Below are 20,373 nucleotides of genomic sequence, written 5' to 3'. Positions count from 1 at the left end.
GGCAGGTTCGAAGGGCTAGATGGCCCACTCCTGCTCCTAGTTCTTATGTTCTTATGAGTTTTCCTTCCTTCTAATTTTTTTCATAATTTTCCATGCAGTTGAAACCTTCTCCCCACATGCTAACCTGCTGCTTTGCTTTCCATTAACCATTATACTTCCCGTAGTTTTACCCTTCCCTTCTTCCCCGACTTGCTAGTTTAAAGTCCTTGTGACCATCTTATTTATCCTTTCTGCTGGAACACTGGCCCCAGATTAGTTCAGGTGGAGACCGTCCCAATGGCACAGACCCCATCTGTTCCAATACTGAAATGGAACCCCGCTTTCCCACACCACTTCGGTAGTCGTGTGTTTACTTTCCTAATTTTCTCATCCCTGTGCCAATTCGTACGTTGCTAGGGTCGTAATCCAGAGATTATAACCCTGTTTTTAATTTAGATCTCAGTGCCTGATAATCCCCAAAAATGTCCTCTTTCCTAGTCTGCCTATGTTGTTTGTCCTAACGTGGATATTAACAACTGGATCCTCCCCTTCCACTCCAACTCCAATATCCTTGTAAGCTGGTCAGAGATGTCCCTCACCCTGGCACCGGGCAGACAACATACCATGCAGGACTCAGGATCTGGCTTGCAAAGGATGCTATCAATCCCCCTAATTATAGAATTCCCTACAACTACCACTTGTCTTTTTGCTCCCCTTTCTTGAATGGCCCCCTGTATCTCAGTGCAGTGGTTGGCTAGCTAATCCTCTCTACAGCCCTTTTCCTCATACACACTGGGAGCAAGTACCTAATACCTGTGGGACAATGTCAAGAGATCCTCCGTTCCTGAATTCAGTATCCCTGTACCTGCCTCACTTGCAGTTTCATCCTGTTGTCCCTGACCACTGACTGAATTAGAGGTGTTTAATCTACCGGGTGTGACTGCCTCCTGAAACAATGTGTCCAGGTAACTCCCCCTCCTGGATGTGCCGCCGCATTCCAGGTCATCAATTCTGAGCCAAAGTTCTTCGAGCAACCAACACTTGCTGCAGATGTGGTCATTGCAGCTCGCAATGGAATCTGCCAACTCCCACATCATACAGCTACAGCACATCACCTGCCCAGCATCACTACTTAGTTAATTAATCAATTAATTGTCTTGCAGTGTTCTTTTTCAAATTTAGTACAGATTTCCTACCAGACAATCAGGTCACAGCTGTCAGGTCACTTCTTTACTCCGAGGGTAGTAAGGTCGTGGAATGCCCTGCCTGCAGCAGTTGTGGACTCGCCAACTTTAAGGGCATTCAGATGGTCAGTGGATAGGCATATGGATAACATTGGAATAGTTTAGGTTAGAGGGTCGTTAGATTGGTTCTACTAGTCGGCGCAACATCGAGGGCCGAAGGGCCTGTACTGCGCTGTAATGTTCTATGTTCATGTGACGTCAGTTTTCAGGTTTTTTTACAATGTACACTCTGCTGCTCTGCTCTGACTTCTCCCTGCTGACTAGGCCACGAATCCCTGAGGTAAGTTAGTTTTATACTCTCAGAGCTGCTCTGCTCTGGCTGCTGTCTGCAGACTAAACTGCAGATCCCTGAGGTAAGTTAGTTTTTTTATACTTATTGTGCTGCTCAGCTCCGACCTCTGACTTCTCCCTGCAGACTAGGCCGCGGATCCCCAAGGTAAGTTAGTTTTATATTCAGTGCTGCTCTGCTCTCTGCAGACTAGGCTGCAGATCCTGAGGCAAATTAGTTTTTTTATACTCACTGTGCTGCTCTGCTCCCCCTTCCAACTGCTGCCTGCTCTTCCTAACCACCTCCCTCACTGCCTTACGTTGGCTCCTAGTTCTTAAACTTGTATATAAATCCTTTCATGACATGCCCTTCCTTATAGCTGAAATTTTCCAGTTCCATAACTCTTTGGTCCTCTTACTGTGGCATCTTGGAAAGATCACCCTCCCTTTGTCTTAATACTAGTTGTTATTATTATTATGCAAAATATGAAGCCTAGGGAAGTTCTGGAATTCCCTAGCTAAAATTTCCACTTCTCCATCTCCCTCTTTTTCCTAAAATTTCTCTCTTTGATGAAGCTTTAGGTTACCCACTCTAATACATTTGACTTTAGTTTTTGATTATTTCTGTGAATCACCAGGAGACTCTCCTGTTCATTTTTATTGCCATAGACATACTGAGAGGATTAGTGGGTTGGGTAATCAACCTGTTTGGTCATATCATGAATACATCATCTGTGGCTTTCAAGCCCTGGATTGGCACTTGAACCTGGAGCTTCCACACTGAAGCAGGGACACTACACACTGCACCACCTTCTGCAACCACAGTGCATCTTCCCTTTATGAGGTGCATGCTACTGTTAATGTTGCTGGCCAATCACAACATTAGGATTTTGCTCTTGCATCCAGCCAACCAATATGCTGAAGTCATTTGTAACAGGAGACAACACAGAATTGTCCTGCTGCCTACGTTTTGGTTAGTGGGCACTGGGGACAGGGATCATGCATCATAATCCCTGCCTTCAGTTTTGGGAGTGTCAGTTTAGTCTTCTAGAGCAGTTATATTTTTCAAAACCCTCTGAGGTGAAACACTATATTTTATTATCCTGGCCTAATGTCACAAAAGCATTTTAAAAAATGAATTCACAGTTTGTAATTTTGCAAAATTTATTTGGTAACTCTTCTGTGAAGCACTCTGGAGTATTTTTGTGTTAAATGCAATATAGGAATTCAAGTAGGAGACAATTAGCTGTGATTGTTCAGGAGGTTTGTAAAGAAGCACTTCAATTCAGTTCCTGAAAAATATATAGATCATAGAATCCCAACAGTAGAGAAGGATGCCATCCAGTCTGCACCGATTCTCCGTCAGACCTCTTAACCAGTCCCTATCCTCGTCAGCCCACATATTTACCCCGCTAATTCCCCTGACCTGTACATGTTGAGACATTAAGGAGCAATTTAGCGCAGCCAATCCACCTTACCTGCACATCCTTGGACTGTGGGAGGAAACTGAAGCACTTGGAGGAAACTAACGCAGACATGGGGAGAACTCCACACAGTCACCTGAGACCAGAATTGAACCCCTGCCTTTGGCACTATGAGGCAGCAGTGCTGATCATTTAGTTGCTTTATAACGAACATGGGTTGGAAAATTTGTTATTTGAACCGATATATTGTAACTTGGACAGTTCTATGGAAAGGGAGAAATGAAAATTGACATCAGCACTCTGGTTAGAGAAAGGAAAATCAAACCATTCCCACTCCTGTTTGAATTCAAACAGCAAGGATTGACCACCAAAATACCTCCACATATAATAATCTTTTTGCTTCAAGTTTCTACACTGTTAGTGCATGTTGGCTTCTAATGTAACCTTTTGTATTGTCCCAGCTTATGCACTGTTTTATTCACATTTCTATTATATTTCTATTCTATTATATTTCCCAACAAAAATGGATTATTTGTCCATAAACGTCCCACCTTCCTTTGGTATAATAAAGAACATTGAATAAGTTTGAACAAGCTTTACTGGAAAGGTGATTTAATTGTGAATAAATTATTCAAGTTGTGTGACTTGCTGCTCCGAGGTGAATTTCTATTTGTTTAGTAATTAGGAAGTAATTTATTGAATCCAACTGGTCTGCTGCAAGTTCTGTAGGTCGATGTTAATGGTAATGAGTCCTCTGTAATACATGATTTTACACGCACTGCATGATGCAATTAACATTCTTTGGATTTTGTTTAAACTCTTGTATGCCACTGTACTCCTGGGCTTCTAGTGAAATCAATTTTTAAAGTCTTTCTTTTTGAACCAATGTACAATTATTGTGCTGAAATTCTGAAGAATCATGTGTTTTGCCCTTGCTGGGAGGGAACCGCTATCAGTTAAGGACAGTTTGGATTCAAAGTTTAAGGTGAAGGAAATCTAGCTATTAGTAGATTTAGTACCTGATGTATTAAATCACCAATCCATGAAGTAAGTGTAATACTTAGCATCCTAAGTATTGCTTAAACTCTGTGGCCCTCTGTTTAAGCCAACCTTGAGTACACCTATTTTCAGTTTAGCCAGAGTAAATAGATGAAGAGGGATTTGGAACTGATGGCAAGGAAATTATGTGTGTGGCAGGGTCTTGGACATAATTACTGGAAGGACTGAAGAATTAGTAGGAGGGGATTGAGGTTCATCCAAGATTGGTGACAAATAGAATGCAACAGAGAACAATGCAACTATTGGTAGGGCGGCATGGTGGCAAAGCGGTTAGCCCCGTTGCCTCGCAACAGCAAGGACCCAGGTTCGACTCCCAGCTTGGGTCAGTGTCTATGTGAAGTTTGCACGATCTCCCTGTGCCTACATGGGCTTCCTCTGGGTGGTCTGATTTCCTCCCACACTCCAAAGATGTGCGGGTTAGGTTGATTGGCTATGATAAATTGACCCTTACTATCGGTGGACTAGGAGGGTAAATATTTGGGATTGCGGGGATGGGACCTGAGTGGGATTGTTGTCAGTGCAGGCTCGATGAACCAGATGGCATTCTTCTGCACTGTAGAATCGATGATCTATGAACCAGTGGAGGGATGAAGAGAGTTGCTGGAAAAATAGAGTTAACATCAGCATACACAAAGAAACTGATCACATGTATTCTTTTGTCTTCTGGTTCAGTTATCCCCATCTCATTAACCTGATGAATCTCATGAACCTGATGAATCTCATGATCTTGACGTCTATGTGAAGGTCCATCAGTAGAATATTAAATAACTTGCATCTGCATGCTTTTGCTGTCAGTGATTCCTACTATAAGTTGCTGTATCCAAACTTTTACTGGGAATGTCCCATGTAAACTTCTTACTGTAACTGTGCTTCCCTACCATTTCAAGGAATGCTCTACCCTATTGGTGGGAAGCTGTAATAATGGTGTGGAAAATCTATTAGGCAGTTAAATATTGTTACTGGAGACAAATTTATTTTGGAGCTATAAAAATATAATGTATGGTTTTAAAATGAAAACTGAATTATGTCTCTGCCCTAGTCCAGGTAATACCCCACTTCCCAAGAAGGCTACGTTATTTCCCTATGTTTTCATTGCAATGTCATTGTTGGCAGTCCATTGAAATCGCGGATGATGTTGGTCAGACTTGATCAGGGCAGCTCAGTCGCAGATGCAGCTGCCAAAAGGCACCCCTGACCTGGTGACCACCACGCATCCACAGCCTCTGTGCAGAATCTTGGCCAGGGAACAATACGTATCACAGCTTTGCCCATCTTGTCAATCCTCTGTTGCCACTGGGCTTATACTTCTACCTGACGGAGACCTGCGCATGACATTCTTTACTGTGGGGACTCTGGCGTGGAGCCAGGTTCCACATGGCCTTGGTGGCTGGATTCAGCGGCATGGCACACCATGATGACTTGGGTCACTTCCCCATTGCAGCTGTCTTAAACCTCTGCAGCCATAGGGGGCTGCCGCCCTCCTCCACCTGCTCCACTATTGAGGACTTCTTGCATTGTTCTTTGTCTGGAACCTTCCTTGCTGCCATGGGAAGCCCTACCAGGATTATGAGCTCCGCATGGCATTGGTCTCAGGTTCACTGGGACATGCAAGCCTCTCCACCACGGCAAGGTGACGATCCTCGGAAAGGATTTTCTTTACCATGTAGTCACCAACAGATCAGTTTGGTGTTGAATTTTATGCTTGGTGATTGGCTTAGAAACTCATCACACCATCTGTCTACGTTGTTAAAGTTAAAGTTTTATTTATTAGTCACAAGTAAGGCTTACATTAACACTGCAACAAAGTTACTGTGAAATTCCCCTAGTTGTCACATTTCAGCGCCTGTTCGGGTCAATGCACTTAACCAGCATGTCTTTCAGACTGCGGGAGGAAACTGGAGCATCTGGAGGAAACCCACGCAGATACAGGGAGAATATGCAGACTCATCACAGTCAGTGACCCAAGCCAGGAATTGAACTTGGGTCTCTGGTGCTGTGAGGCAGCAGTGCTAATCACTATGCCGCCTCAAGTCCAGGCTTCTCTGTGGGTAGGGGGAAAAACATGACTGCACCGACTAGGAACAGGCTGAAGTGGCAGACGGTGTTTTCTTCCTATAGTTCCAGTGGCTTACTATTTTGACAGGTGCCCCAATGAAATGGGATTAGCAACTAGTGTCGGAAATGTGCTGCAGGAGCTAAGCGCAATTGCTTTGATTGGATGATTGCAGAACATAGAACATACAGCACAAACAGGCCCTTCGGCCCACGAGTTGCACCGATCACATCAACACCTACCAATCTATAGACCTATCTATAACCCCCAATCCCATTAAATTCCATATACTCATCCAGAAGTCTTTTAAAAGACCCCAGCGAGTTCGCCTCTTCATAAGGCATGCCTCCCAGTCCAGGCAACATCCTTGTAAATCTCCTCTGTACCCTTTCAATAGCTTCTATGTCCTTCCTATAGTGAGGCGACCAGAACTGCGCACAGTACTCCAAATGAGGCCTGACAAGGGTCTTATAAAGTTGCAGCATTACCTCCCGATTCCTAAACTCAATCCCTCGATTGATGAAGGCCAGTACACCATACGCCTTCTTGACCACATCCTCCACCTGCGAGGCCGATTTAAGAGTCCTGTGGACCCGGACCCCAAGATCCTTCTGCTCTTCAACACTACTAAGACTCCTGCCCTTGATAGTGTACTCGTTCATCCCATTGGTTCTGCCAAAATGGACGACTACACATTTATCCGTGTTGAAGTCCATCTGCCACTTCTCCACCCAGTCCTGCATCCTATTTATGTCCTGCTGCAACTTTTGACATCCTTCCAGACCATCCACAACACCACCGACCTTCGTGTCATCAGCGAACTTACTTACCCATCCCTCCACTTCCTCATCTAGGTCATTTATGAAAATGACAAACAGCAAGGGTCCTAGAACAGATCCCCGGGGTACTCCACTGGTGACTGACCTCCATGCCGAAAAAGACCCATCCACAACCACTCTCTGCCTTCTGCAGGCAAGCCAGTTCTGGATCCACAAGGCCAAAGGCCCTTGGATCCCATGCCCCCTCACCTTCGCAAGAAGTCTTGCATGGGGGACCTTATCAAATGCCTTGCTGAAGTCCATGTACACCACGTCCACTGCACTTCCTTCGTCACTGTGTTCAGTCACGTTTTCGAAGAACTCAACCAGGCTCGTAAGGCACAACCTGCCCTTGACAAAACCATGCTGACTATTTCTGATCATGTCAAACCTCTCCAAATGCTCGTAAATCTTGTCCCTCAGAAGCCTCTCCATCAGCTTACCAACCACTGAGGTCAGACTCACCGGTCGGTAATTTCCCGGGCTATCTCTGTTCCCTTTCTTGAAAATAGGAACTACATCCGCAATCCTCCAATCTTCCGGAACCTCTCCCATCTCCATTGACGACGCAAAGATCATCGCCAGGGGCTCTGCAATCACTTCCCTCGCCTCCCACAGTATCCTGGGGTACATCCCATCTGGTCCCGGCGACTTATCTATCTTGATAGAATTCAAAAGTTCTAACACATCCTCCTCCTTAATATCCACATACTCAATCTTTTCCATCTGCTGCAAAACCGTAGCAAAATCTCCCAGATCAGTTTCCACTGTGAATACTGAGGCAAAGTACTTATTAAGCACCTCTGCCATTTCCTCTGGTTCCACACAGACCTTTCCCCCTTCACCTTTTATAGGTCCTATCCCTTCTCTTCTCATCCTTTTACTTTTCACATATTTATAGAAGGCCTTGGGATTCTCCTTAATCTTACCCGCCAAGGCCTTCTCATGACCCCTTCTGACTCTCCTAATTTCCCTTTTAAGCTCCCTTCTACAATCCTTATACTCCTCAAGATCCTTAACATCTCCTAGTTCCCTGAATCTTTTGTACACCTTTCTTTTCCTCCTTACTAGGTTCACCACAGCCTTCGTGCACCACGGTTCCCGTGACCTACCAAAACCCCCTTGTCTCATCGGAACGTTGTCATGCAGAGCTCCAGACAAACATTCCTTGAACATCTGCCACCTTCCTTCGGTACTTTTCCCTAAGAACGCCTCCTTCCAGTTTATTTGTCCAAGTAACTTCCTGACTTCTTCGTATTTCCCCCTACTCCAGACAAACACCTTCCTAGCCTGCCTGATCCTATCTCGTTCCAATGCAATTGTGAAGGAGATGGAATTATGATCACCATTCCCAAGATGCTCTCCTACCGAGAGATCCATCACCTGTCCTGGTTCATTCGCCAGCACCAGGTCAAGTACAGCCTCTCCCCTCGAAGTTCAGATAGAAAAGACCACAGAGCCAATGTAACAGTGATCATCCCTGAAGGACTTCTAATTGTTTTTAGGCAGCCACAAGGTCACTGCAGCCCCCTGAGCAATTCATTCCCCTTTCAGCTACAATACTTTGTCAGAGGCTAGGCATGTTTCATGGAAGTATATAACCTGAACCAGAAATAAAAGTGAATTTGTGGCACAGTGGTTAGCACTGCTGCCTCATAGCGCCAGGGACCCGGGTTTTCAATTCCGGCCTCGGGTCACTGTGTGGACTTTGCACTTCCTCCCATCTGTCTGCGTTTCTTCTAGGTGCTCCTCCCACAGTCCAAAGAAGTGTGGGTTAGGTTGATTGGCTGTGCTAAATTGACCCTAATATTGGTGATATGTGGGGTTATGGGGATAGGGACTTGGTAGGATTGTGATTGGTGCAGACAGGGTGGGTCAAATGGCCTCCTGTACTGTAGGGATTCTATGATTCAGGCAATTGCCAATCAGAATTGTTTCTCAAGAGCAGCCTGCTTGCCTGACATTCGTCAGGTGGGTGACTGAAAAGTTGAACCTCAGCTTTCATTTTCCCATGGCCTGGGCCTCGACATTTCCCTCTGCGACTGAACTTCCTAACTCTCGGGCCATAAGCAGTAAGGAGAGGCATCAACACCATCTCCACAACTGTTCTCAACACTGGTGCCCCATAAAGCTGTGTTCTCAGCCCCCAACTATACTCCTTATACATCAATGACTGTGTGGCCAAATTTCCCTCCAATTTGATTTTCAAGTTTGCTGACAACAACACCATAGTGGGTCAGAGCTCAATCAATGATGAAACGGTACAGGAATGAGATAGAGAGTCTGATGAACTGGAGCGGCAACAATAATCTCTCCCTCAATGTCAACAAAATGAAGGAGATTGTCACCGACTTAAGGAAGCGTAAAGGAGAACATGCCCCTGTCTACATCAATAGGGACGAAGTAGAAAGAGTTGACAGTTTCAAGTTTTTAGGTATCCAGACCACCACTAACATATCCTGGTCCTTCCATGCCTCTACTTTCTCAGAAGACTAAGGAAATTTGGCATGTCAGCTATGACTCTCACCAACTTCTACAGATGCACCATAGAAAGTATTCTTTCTGGTTGTATCACAGCTCGGATTGGCTCCTGCTCTGCCCAAGATCGCAAGGAACTACAAAAGGTCATGAATGTAGTCCAATCCATCACACAAACCAGCCTCACATCCATTGACTCTGTCTACATTTTCGCTGTCTCGGTTCTCTTTTCTACCGTCTTCCATCGGGATAAAGATACAAAAGTCTGAAGCCATGTACCAACCAACTCAAGAACAGCTTTTTCTCTGCTGCTGTCAGACTTTTGAATGGACCTACCTCACATTAAGTTGATTTTTTTCTACATCCTAGCTATGATTCTAACGCTACATTCTGCACTGTTTTGTTTCCTTCTCTATAAACAGTATGCTTTGTTTGTATAGCATGGAAGAAACAATACTTTTCAGTGTATTTTAAGCATGTGACAATAATAAATCAAATCATTTTCCACCATGATAGTCAGTTTGTGCAGAGTGTGTTGGAATTGACTGGAAAAAAGATAATCTGTAATGAGTTTGACTGAATAAGGAATTTCAATGCCTCGACAATTGGCATTGATGTCACTGTAAAATGGCATGGTGCTGCCAAATCTCTGTCTGTATTTTGGTCAGATACTGTACCAATTCATTCCAACCTAATCAGACTGCTCATGGACCAGCAGCTTTGGCACAGATCTTGGAGAATAGGCCGTGATCTTATCTTGGTTTCCAGGTGGAATTGAGATAGATAAATGGACAGTATTCTGCTCTGTTGGGTTGCTGGCCATTTTCCCCTTCATTGGATTTCCTGCTGGCAGCATTCATTACACTTGCCCATATATAGAGAGGCATAATGTAATAATATACAAATGATGGTAAACTGTTTTCTGACACATTTCCTATCATTTACACAACAGCAATGGTTGAAGCAAGGGATGCCTGTTCTCTGTTGTACATTAGCATGATCATGCAGGTGTAATTTACCATTAGGGTTGTAGTTACTGGTCACAGTATATGACATACTGTAACCTTTCTCTACTCTCAGTGCAGGCAAGCTTGGCAGTAGAGGCCAAAACTCCTGCCAAATTTATGCATGTGTCCCAAAAGCCAGATCATTGATTGCAATTAGCTTAGCGATGCAATGTTTTGGCAGGCAGAAGATTCACCCAAATCTGCTATGGAGGAAAATCTAGGCCAGTTTTTGCATAAATCAAAAGAAATATTTTCTTGTGTAATGAATTCTTAATGCACTGTGTTACTGAAACGTTAAATTTGCTGCAAAGATTGTATGGTGTTTGCCATTTTAACTCATTGGAACTGTATTTTTTTCTTCTTAATTTCCAAAGTGCCCTTCAAGACAAGCTTTCCTTCACATTTAGCTCATTGTTGTGCCTTTGGGTTTCACCATTTGCTGCATTTCTTAGATTTCTTGTAAACTAAAATGAACTCCATCTCTGAAGCTGCAGTACTACCCTAGATTTCCTTCCAAAAGAGAAAAATGGAAGAATGCTTGATAGATTGTGGCTGTCCCAACTTTGTCTCCCCTACAAATATAAACAAAGCCTCAGAAGACTCAAGATTTTGTGCTCATTGACTATGTCGTCAGGCAAGCCTAAGACTTAATTTCAACTAAAGGAATTTTGTTAGTACATAAGTGTGGAAGTTTCATACGTGAACTTTTAAACTTCACCAGTGGAAAAGTCTTACGATGTGTTGAACTTTTTTTTGTGTGTGTGTTAAATTAAAGTTTTTTGCCACAGTGGAATGGAGAGGGGAAGATAATCCATCGGTTTATGTCATGAGCATAAAAATCTGATGTCTATTTCCCAGTCTGTACATTCCAAATCTGCGTACACCCTGGATATGACTTGAATTATGTGAGTATGATCATTAGGATGGCTGTCTTTGTAACTCACAAGATGAGGTATTAAGTAATTATGGTGAGACCCAAAGCTACGTGTTGCAGTAGCATCTTGTAATTATGTTGTACCTGTGAAAATATGAGTATGATTTATGTTTTTATGCGAATGTAGGGTTGAATTCAGCCCAGACTGATAGGCTAAAGACTCTTTCTACTGGTAATAAATTGAAATGAGCTTCAGACACCCTAACCTCATTTTGAATGGTATGAACTTTCAGTATAAAACTGCATTATTGTTCTTAAATGGGTGACCTCCTTCTGATTGGTGATATGAGAAATGAAATATCATACTAGTACAGTTCTCAGAGTTGGTGGAGAATAACAACATTTTTTCTTTGTATTCTGCTACGCAAGACTTGGTGCTGTCACTGTTGGCAAAGAAAATATCTATTTTAAAATAACTTCATACACATGCATGAGCACGCACAAACTGAAATTACATTTTTTTGTTTAATAATATTTCTTCACATACTCACCACAAATTGAATTGTTATAAGCCCTCCAGTAATTGGCTTGTGCTTTTTTCTGAAAACAACTGAGATATTTCTGATTTCCTTTTACTATTTGGAAATTACAGAAGTTTACTTTTCGTCATTAACCTTGTCAAGCCAAGGGAACAGAGTTCAGGATTAATAATAAATTGCAGGATTACACGCTGTCCACGGAGCTGGAAAAGGCTAAAGCCGTGACAGGATCATTGAGGAACATCCAAGAACACAAGACTTTCATCAAAACCTTTGCTCCTCCACCAGGTCATCATTCCAAAGTGTTGGCAAATAAAAACGTAGGCCCCGACAAATAGCAAAGGCCCTTCGCATCTGACTGCCTCCAGCCCTCCTTGACAAACTCCGAGGGCAAAACAACAGAAAACCAATGGTTCGAGTCTTTGACTAACCCCAGACCTCAAACTGGACATAATGTACTTCATCAACCTTGAAACGTCCAGCTTTAAGATAAAGATTGTGAAAATATGGTATTCAAATTCAGCTGGGAAATCATCGCCTGCTCTCTTCAGAAGACCAGGCACACACACATTCCTTCTCCACTTCCATCTCTGTGAATCACGTTTGACATACCATATAGCAGGATTTCCAAGAACTGTACTTAACTCAGCTCCATATCACTAAAATTGAATCAGGATCTTCCAGTATCATAGCACTATTATACACATCAGGATCGCGTGATTACAGGTTTTGCGTAAGGATTAAAAAACTGGATTAAAAGATGGGTAGTGCCAGAACTTGTTAAAAATGCAACCATTCCTGGGCTTACACCATGTGACTTCCCTTTTTTAAAAAATAAAACAAGCAATATTTGTGCTTAAAGCTGAACATACTCAAAAGAAACTTTTAATAATGGTTCATACATGTATAATATATACTGAAAATTGAAATTAATTGGCTGCATTTTTTACAAGATCACTTGTAGCATGTCAGCATCCACTGGCAGGGCTCCATTTATCACCCTTCTGAGGTGAGATGCTTTCTTGAATTGCTGCAGGCCATGTGGCATAGACTCTCCCGTCTGCTATTAGGGAGGGAATTCCAGGATTATGGCACAGTAAGGAATGGTATGTTTCCAAGTCAGGATGCTGTGTGGTTTGAAGGGGAACTTGGCAGGTGGCAGTGCTCCTATACATTTGACAGCCTTGTTCTTCTAGATGGCAAAGGTTGTTATGTTGGGAGGTTCTATTGAAAAAGCTGTGGCAGTTGCTGCAGTGCATGTTGTAGACAGTACACACTATAGCCACAATGCACCAATTGATGGGCAGGAATGAACATTGGAGATGTTGGATGGGGTGCCAATCAAGAGGGCTGCTTTATCCTGGATGGTATTGGGCTTCTTGAATGTTTTTTAAGTTTCCAAAACAAGTGGAGAGGATTCAAGTACACTGCTGACTAGTGCCTTGCAATTGCTGGAAAGGTTTTGAAGAGTTAGGAGGTGAGTCACTAACTGAAGCCACAGTATTTGTGCAGAATGTCCAGTTAGATTTCTGGCCAATGATGACCCCAGGTGGGCAATTGCATGATGGGCAATGCTGTTGAGTATCAAGGGGCAAGGTTTCTCTCACTGTCTTTGACCAAATAATCTCTGTCTTTGGAGGTGGTCATTGCTTAGCTGTTGTGTGGCACTGATATTATTTGCCACATAGTAACCCAGACCTGAATATTGTTCATGTCTCGCTGCTTGTGAGCTTGGACTTGCAAATAAACTAAACGCTGTACAATCGTCATCAGAAAATCCCAGTTTTGATATTTATGATGGAAGGTAATTGATGTAGCAATGGAAGATGGTTGAGGCTAGAAAATTGCCCTGAGGAATTCATGAGGTGGAGGTAATCTGAGTAGTCCTACAGAACAAAACTGAATATTGATGAGCAAGTTATTGGTGACTAATTGTTGCATGATAGTGCTGTTGACAGCACCTTGCTGACAATTGAGAGTAGACTGATATTGGCAGGATTGGATTTGCTTTGCTTTTTGTGGATAGGGTATTGATAAGTAGATGCCAGTATTGTAGTTGTATTGGAACAGCTTGGTTAGAGGGGCATCTAGTTCTGGGATTGAAGTGGTTATGTTACGTATGTTATTGAGTTATATAGAAGTTTTGGTGAGGCTACAGCTGGAGTATGATGTGCAGTTCTGGTCGCCACATTGTAGGAAGAATGTGATTACATTGGAGAAGGTGCAGTGGAGATTCACCAGGATGTTGCTTGGAATCGAATATTTAAGTTATGAAGAGGGGTTGGATAGGCTTGGGTGGTTGTCGTCAGAGCAGAGAAGACTGAGGGGTGACCTGATTGAGGGACATGGACATGGTGGATAGGGAGCAGCTGTTCCCCTCAATTGATGGGTCAGTCATGAGGGGAAACAAGTTCAATGTGGGGGGTGGGCAGGAGGTTTAGAGGGGATGTGATGAAAAACTTTTTTACCCAGAGGGTGGTGATGGTCTGGAATGCGCCGTCTGGGAGGGTGATGGTGGTAGGTTGCGTCACATCCTTTAAAAGGTACCTGGATAAGCACTTGGCACATCATAACATTCAAGACTATGGGCTAAGTGCTGGCAAATGGAATTAAGTAGATAGATTAGGTGTTTCTCACATGTTGGTGCAGACTCGATAGGGCTTCTTTTGCACTGAGAGATTCTTTCGCTTGACAGACTGGAGGGACTGATTGTGGACAAGTCCCCAGGACCGGATGGAATGCATCCGAGGGTTCTGAAAGAAATGGCAGAGGTGATAGTGGATGCCTTGGTGGTTATTTTCCAAATGTCGCTGGATTCCGGGAAGTGCCGGAAGATTGGAAAGTGGCTAATGTTACGCCGTTGTTTAAGAACGGTGCCAGGCAAAAGGCGGGGAATTATAGGCCAGTTAGTTTAACGTCTGTTGTAGGTAAAATGTTAGAATCCGTCATCAAGGAGGAAATAGCGAGGCATCTTGAGGGGGATTGCTTGATAGAGCAGATGCAGCACGGTTTCGTTAAGGGGAAGTCGTGCCTGACAAATTTATTGGAGTTCTATGAGGATGTGTCTAGGGCGGTGGATAGAGGAGAGCCGGTGGATGTGGTCTTTCTTGATTTTCTTATGTTCTTAAGATGTTGTCAAGATGCTGTCAGGACGCTCAGCCAGTTCATTCAGCCATTTCATGATATATGAAATAAATTTAACTGACTAAAGATTGTCATCTGTACATTGGGAACCTCAGCAATGGATCAGCACTTCTCCAGAGTGATGATAATGAGGATAAACAAGGCTGAAGTGATTTGCACTCAATGTACTGGGCTCTGCATCATTGAGAATGAGGCGAGACAGTGGCAAAGTGGCAGTGTCACTGGATTAGTGGTCCAGAGGGTATAGGTTCAAATCTCACCATTGCAACTAATGATTTAAAAATTCATTTATGGCAAGTGGACATTGCTTGCTAGCCCAGTGTTTATTGCCTATGTCTAGTTGTCCAGGTGGTGGTGAGCTGCTGCCTTGAACCACTGCATTCCCAGAGGTGTAGATGCACCACAGTGCTGTTAGGGAGGGCATTCTGTATTTTGACTGAGCAACAACGCGGGAACAGCGATATATTTCCTAGTCAGGATTGTGAATCGCTTGGAGGGGAATCTTCAGGTGGTGGTGTTCCCATGTATCTGCTGCCATTGTCCTCCTAGATGGTAATGTTTGTGAGATTGCCTAACAAACCTTAGTGAGTTCCTGCAGTGCATCTTGTAGATGATGCATTCTGCTGCCATTGTTTGTCTGTGGTGGAGGGATTGCATGTTTGTGGCAATCAAGTGGAATGCTACAATCTCACATTTTAGTAATCCTCTTCCTAGTGCTATTTTTCTTTTGTCCAAATGTACATTATGAGCATTGTAAAAAGTTTGACTTTCTACCTTCATTATTGCAGTACATCACAGCAACAGAATACATACATTTATTATAAGCATTCTTAAGGTCAAAAGAAACATTTTGTTCAAAGTGCTATAGCAAAGGCATTATTAATAATTGTGAATATTTGAAGTATTTCTAGGTCAATATGTTGTCAACTACAGGAGCTAATTTTACCCTCTACCGCCTGTAGTTTTTTGTGGGGGAGATAAAATAGAAGGAACCTGCGTTCCTTGGGATCACACTTGCCCTACCCTCGCAGCAATTTTACATTGGGTTGGTCAAGGCCTCAGACAAGCCGCCTGCCATTGCCTCAAATGAGGGCAATTATTGGCTGCTGGAAAGCCATTTCCCACTCATCGCCAGGTCTGGGGGGTTGTCCAGAAAATGATTGAACTTCGCCTCAGGCCGGAAGAGGGGGGGTTGATTCTTCTGTTGGAAACCCCCTGCTAACTTCAGCCTGCAAAAATGGTACTTAGTTAACTGGAGTGGAGAATTTCGAGATTCCAAAGAGAATCAGTAAAATTTGTTGTCTGTACCAGCTGACTTTTATTTTATTGTTTCCTCTTATGTGTTCTTTTACAGAGCAACATTTCCCTGATGTAATGCTTGGTGAAGAATTTCTGAGTCTAAATTTGGATCAAGTATGCAGTTTAATATCAAGTGATAAGCTCACAGTTGCCTCAGAAGAAAAGGTACATGTCTTTCATTTAATAGATAAAGGTTTAAGTGTAAATATAGTTATTACAATTCTTGTAACAACCAATAACTTTAACAAAGAGATACAAGGTTTCTGGTGACTGTTTGGAAAAACTTGCACGAAAAGATTTTACATTTTAAGACTCTTACTGTATCAAACAAACTAAAATCAACATAATCTAGACATTAGGCAACTAATATCCTTTCTTAAGAAAAGATATTTCCCCATTAACTATTGACACAACTGAAAAATAGTTTATGCCACATTTGTACATTACCCCACACTCTCAACCGATATGTAGCCTTGTAGATAAATTACTAATTTCACCCTGATTATTCAACACAATCTCTTCTCTCGTCACAACACAAGTCTTCAGATATCCTTTTGAAAGTTCCTCCACTCAATCTACTGAGTTTCATCGAACTGACAAAGCATTCTGAAAACTCTTTGGTCTTTAAATCTCTACAAGTCCTGGCCTTTCCCTGTCCATTCACACCAGAATTCTGCTTGGTGATCAACACAAAAACAACCTTTCTCTTTGCCTAGCACAGCAGCAGCTGTTTTCAGTCTCTCTCCAGGTCTGTCTGTCTGTCTGACAGTCTGTGTACAGAAATACTTCTGTGTCAAGGTGTGAAATTTGACACTTGATTTCAGCCTGGGCCTCTGCCCCCATGACAACAAAATCACATGAGCCAATCTACAGGCAAAGTTCAGTCAGATCATCACACCCATTCTAGGATATTCTGGTTTACCTCTAAATTAAGGAAAATAGTTTAAAACATAACCACCTTATAAATTCTCATATTAGTGACATTGCATGCCACTAACTATCATCATGATTACCATGCGTTACTGGTACAGGGAGTATTTTGGCTGAGGAACGGTGAACTTGATTTTGTATCCATGGAGATCTTCCAGACTTCACAAATTGTACATCATTATGTTCATGTTTAAAGTGAGAGAAGTTTGACGTTGACCCACATATTTCAAGATCTACAGAGTTCTAGCATGGTTCCTGCTTTCACAGGTATTTGTTTTTAAAAACAACAGAAATCCATAGATTTAAATTCCTTTCAAATTGAATTTACCAAGTATGCTATCTGAAAATCTTACCTTTAGCAGATGCAGATACTACCATTTTATTTTCTTCACATCACATTCAAAACTGATCGTCAGGAGGTATGCCCAGATTATTTACATATATTTGGTCTTTGTAATTTTCTGGTTCCAACAATCCAATTTGGACTTGTGCTAGAATTGGCGCAGTCTGTCTTGCAGGTATGCAATCCTGAGAAACTGAAATAGTGACAAAGACGGTGATAATGTGGATCGCATGTGATTGCTCTTTTCAAACTAAGCGCGTCTTTTTTTTACTTTTGGAATTGTAGATGTGATGGCACTTTACTTCCTTTCCATCTTGTGAATGATCTGAGGTGCTTATTTTACTTGTCTCATTTCATTTGTAGCCAGCATTATTGCTTTTCACATGTTTAAGGCTACTGGTATATCAATCTCAGTGTGACGTGAAGCTACTTGGGAAGATTCATGTGATAGATCCTTAGGAAGGGTCAGAAAAACTGCGTGTGCGCACATGCACACACATGCGCACCCACACGCGCGCGCGTACACACATCCACACACATCCACACACACACACACACACACACACACACACATCCCCACAAACATCCATACACACACACACACACACACACACACACACTCACACACACATCCCCACAAACATCCACACACACACACACATACACACACACACACATCCCCACAAACATCCACACACACACACATCCCCACAAACATCCACACACACACACACACCCCTTTAGCAGCCAGTCATTACTTGGAGTTGGTTGTCATCATTTCAAATTAGTCACTCCCAGCATAGAGTTTGTAAAAGATGATAGCTCCATAATTAATGCATATTAAAAATAATGTGGATACAAGAATGATTTGGCGCTTCTGAATGATAGTGAAAAACAGTATTTAGTTTTAATAACCAGTCTGTGATAATGATAATATATACACCAAAACAAAATACGTGGCTTTAATTTGACAGTGTATGGAGAATGATTTGCATAAAGATATGTTTAGCTTAATATACTCTATAAAGCAAACAAACCCTTTAAAATTGTTAAATAACTAATTTGTGAATTGCTGTATCACACCAATTACTTAATACGGGCATTTCAAAAGGATTGGGTGACAATGTGGGATAGTACATTGGTTATTAAAGCTATTAAAAGCAAGGCTGGTAAAAGTAGGGAACCTTAGGTTACTCAGGATATTGAGGCCCTGGTCAAAAAGAAGAAGGAGACATATCAGATTCATAGACAGCTGGGATCAAGTGTATTCCTTGAAAAATATAGAGCGTATTGGAGAGAAGTCAGGAGGGCAAAAAGGGAACATGAGATTGCTTTGGTAGATAAGGCAAAATAGAATTCAAAGAGCTTCTATAAATACATAAAGGGCAAAAGAGCAACTAAGGAAAGGATAGAGCCTCTTAAGGATCAACAAGATCACCTATGTGCAGATCCACAAGAGATTGGTGAGATCCTAGATGAATATTTCTCATCAGTATTTTTTTTGGCCATGTCTCAAATTTGATTTGAGTTTTTTGAAGGGGTAACCAAGAAGATAGATGAGGGCGGTGCAATTGATGCTGTCTACATGAGTGTAGCAAGGCCTTTGGCAGGATACCGCATGATTGGCTGTTGCATAAGATTAAATCTCATGGGATGCAGGGTGAGGTAGCCAATTGGCTTGATGACAGAAGCCAGAGGATGGTTGTAGAGGGCTGTTTTTCAAACTGGAGGCCTGTGACCGACGGTGTGCCTTAGGGATCGTTGCTGCTCTACTGTTATTTGTCATTTATACTAATGATTTGGATGGGAATTTAGGAGGCATGGTTAATAAGTTTGCAAATGACACTAAGATTGGTGGCAAAGTGGAGAAGATTGTATAGGATTGTAATGGGATCTTGATCAATGGACCAGTGGCTGATGAATGACAGATGGAGTTTAATTTAGATAAATGCAAAGTGATGCATTTTGGTAGATTGAATCAGGGTAGTACTTACTCAGCGAATGGTAGGGCGTTGAGGAGAGTTACAGAGCAAAGAGATCTAGGGGTATAGATTCATAGCTCCTTGTACATGGAGTCACAGGTGGACAGAGTGGTGAAGAAGGCATTCGGCACGCTTGGTTTCATTGGTCAGAACATTGAATACAGGAGTTGGGATGTCTTGGCTGAAGTTGTACAAGACGTTGATAAGGCTGTGCTTGGAATACTGTGTAGAGTTCTGGTCACCCTATTATCGAAAGGGTATTAAACTAGAAGGAGTGCAGAAAAAATTTGTTCTGAGACTTGATGGTTTGAGTTATAAGGAGAGGCTGGATAGACTGGGACTTTTTTCCCTGGAGCGTAGGAGACTTGGGGTGATCTTATCGAGGTCTATAAAATAATGAGGGGCATAGATAAGGTAGATAGTCAACATCTTTTCCCAACTGTAGGGGAGCCTAAAACTTGGATTCATACATTTAAGGTGAGAGGGGATAGATACAAAAGGGTCCAGAGAGTGGTGAGTGTCTGGAACAAGCTGCCAGAGATAGTAATAGAGGCAGGTACAAGTTTGTCTTTTAAAAAGCAATTTTTAATTACTTTACATGGGTAAGATGGGTATAGAGGCTTATGGGCCAACGTGGGCAATTGGCTCTAGCCTTAGTGGTAAAAACTGGGCAGCATGGACAAGTTGGGCCAAAGGGCCTGTTTTCGTGCTGTAAATGTCTGTGGCCGTATAAATACTGCTTTTTCACAATCATTCAGAAGCGTCAAATCATCTTGTAGCCATATATTAATTACGGAACCATCACCGTTTACAAATCCTATACTGGGAATGACTGATAGTAAAACAATGGCACCTTGAGGAATTTTAAATCTAGCCCAGATAAAACCTCATTGGTTCTGTATGATCTGCATGAAATGAGTTTTGTGTGGCTAT

The 20,373-nt window shown here is 42.5% G+C and overlaps 1 protein-coding gene across 3 annotated transcripts in view; it reads left to right on the top strand.

Moving 5' to 3' along the window:
• The window catches only part of LOC145351821 (kelch-like protein 3), a 114,939-nt gene that overhangs the window by 54,017 nt on the left and 40,549 nt on the right, over positions 1–20,373 (top strand). For all 3 annotated transcript variants that reach the window (XM_080201498.1, XM_080201497.1, XM_080201496.1), the window contains exon 6: positions 16,241–16,350. In XM_080201498.1, coding sequence (XP_080057624.1) covers positions 16,241–16,350 — 110 coding nt within the window. The remainder of the gene's footprint in view (positions 1–16,240; positions 16,351–20,373) is intronic.

Source organism: Carcharhinus amblyrhynchos, chromosome 13, assembly GCF_965287045.1.
Source record: "Carcharhinus amblyrhynchos chromosome 13, sCarAmb.v2.hapA, whole genome shotgun sequence".
Taxonomy (NCBI): domain Eukaryota; kingdom Metazoa; phylum Chordata; class Chondrichthyes; order Carcharhiniformes; family Carcharhinidae; genus Carcharhinus; species Carcharhinus amblyrhynchos.
The sequence above is the reverse complement of the archived record's forward strand: the minus strand, read 5'-3'. Positions and strand labels throughout refer to the sequence as shown.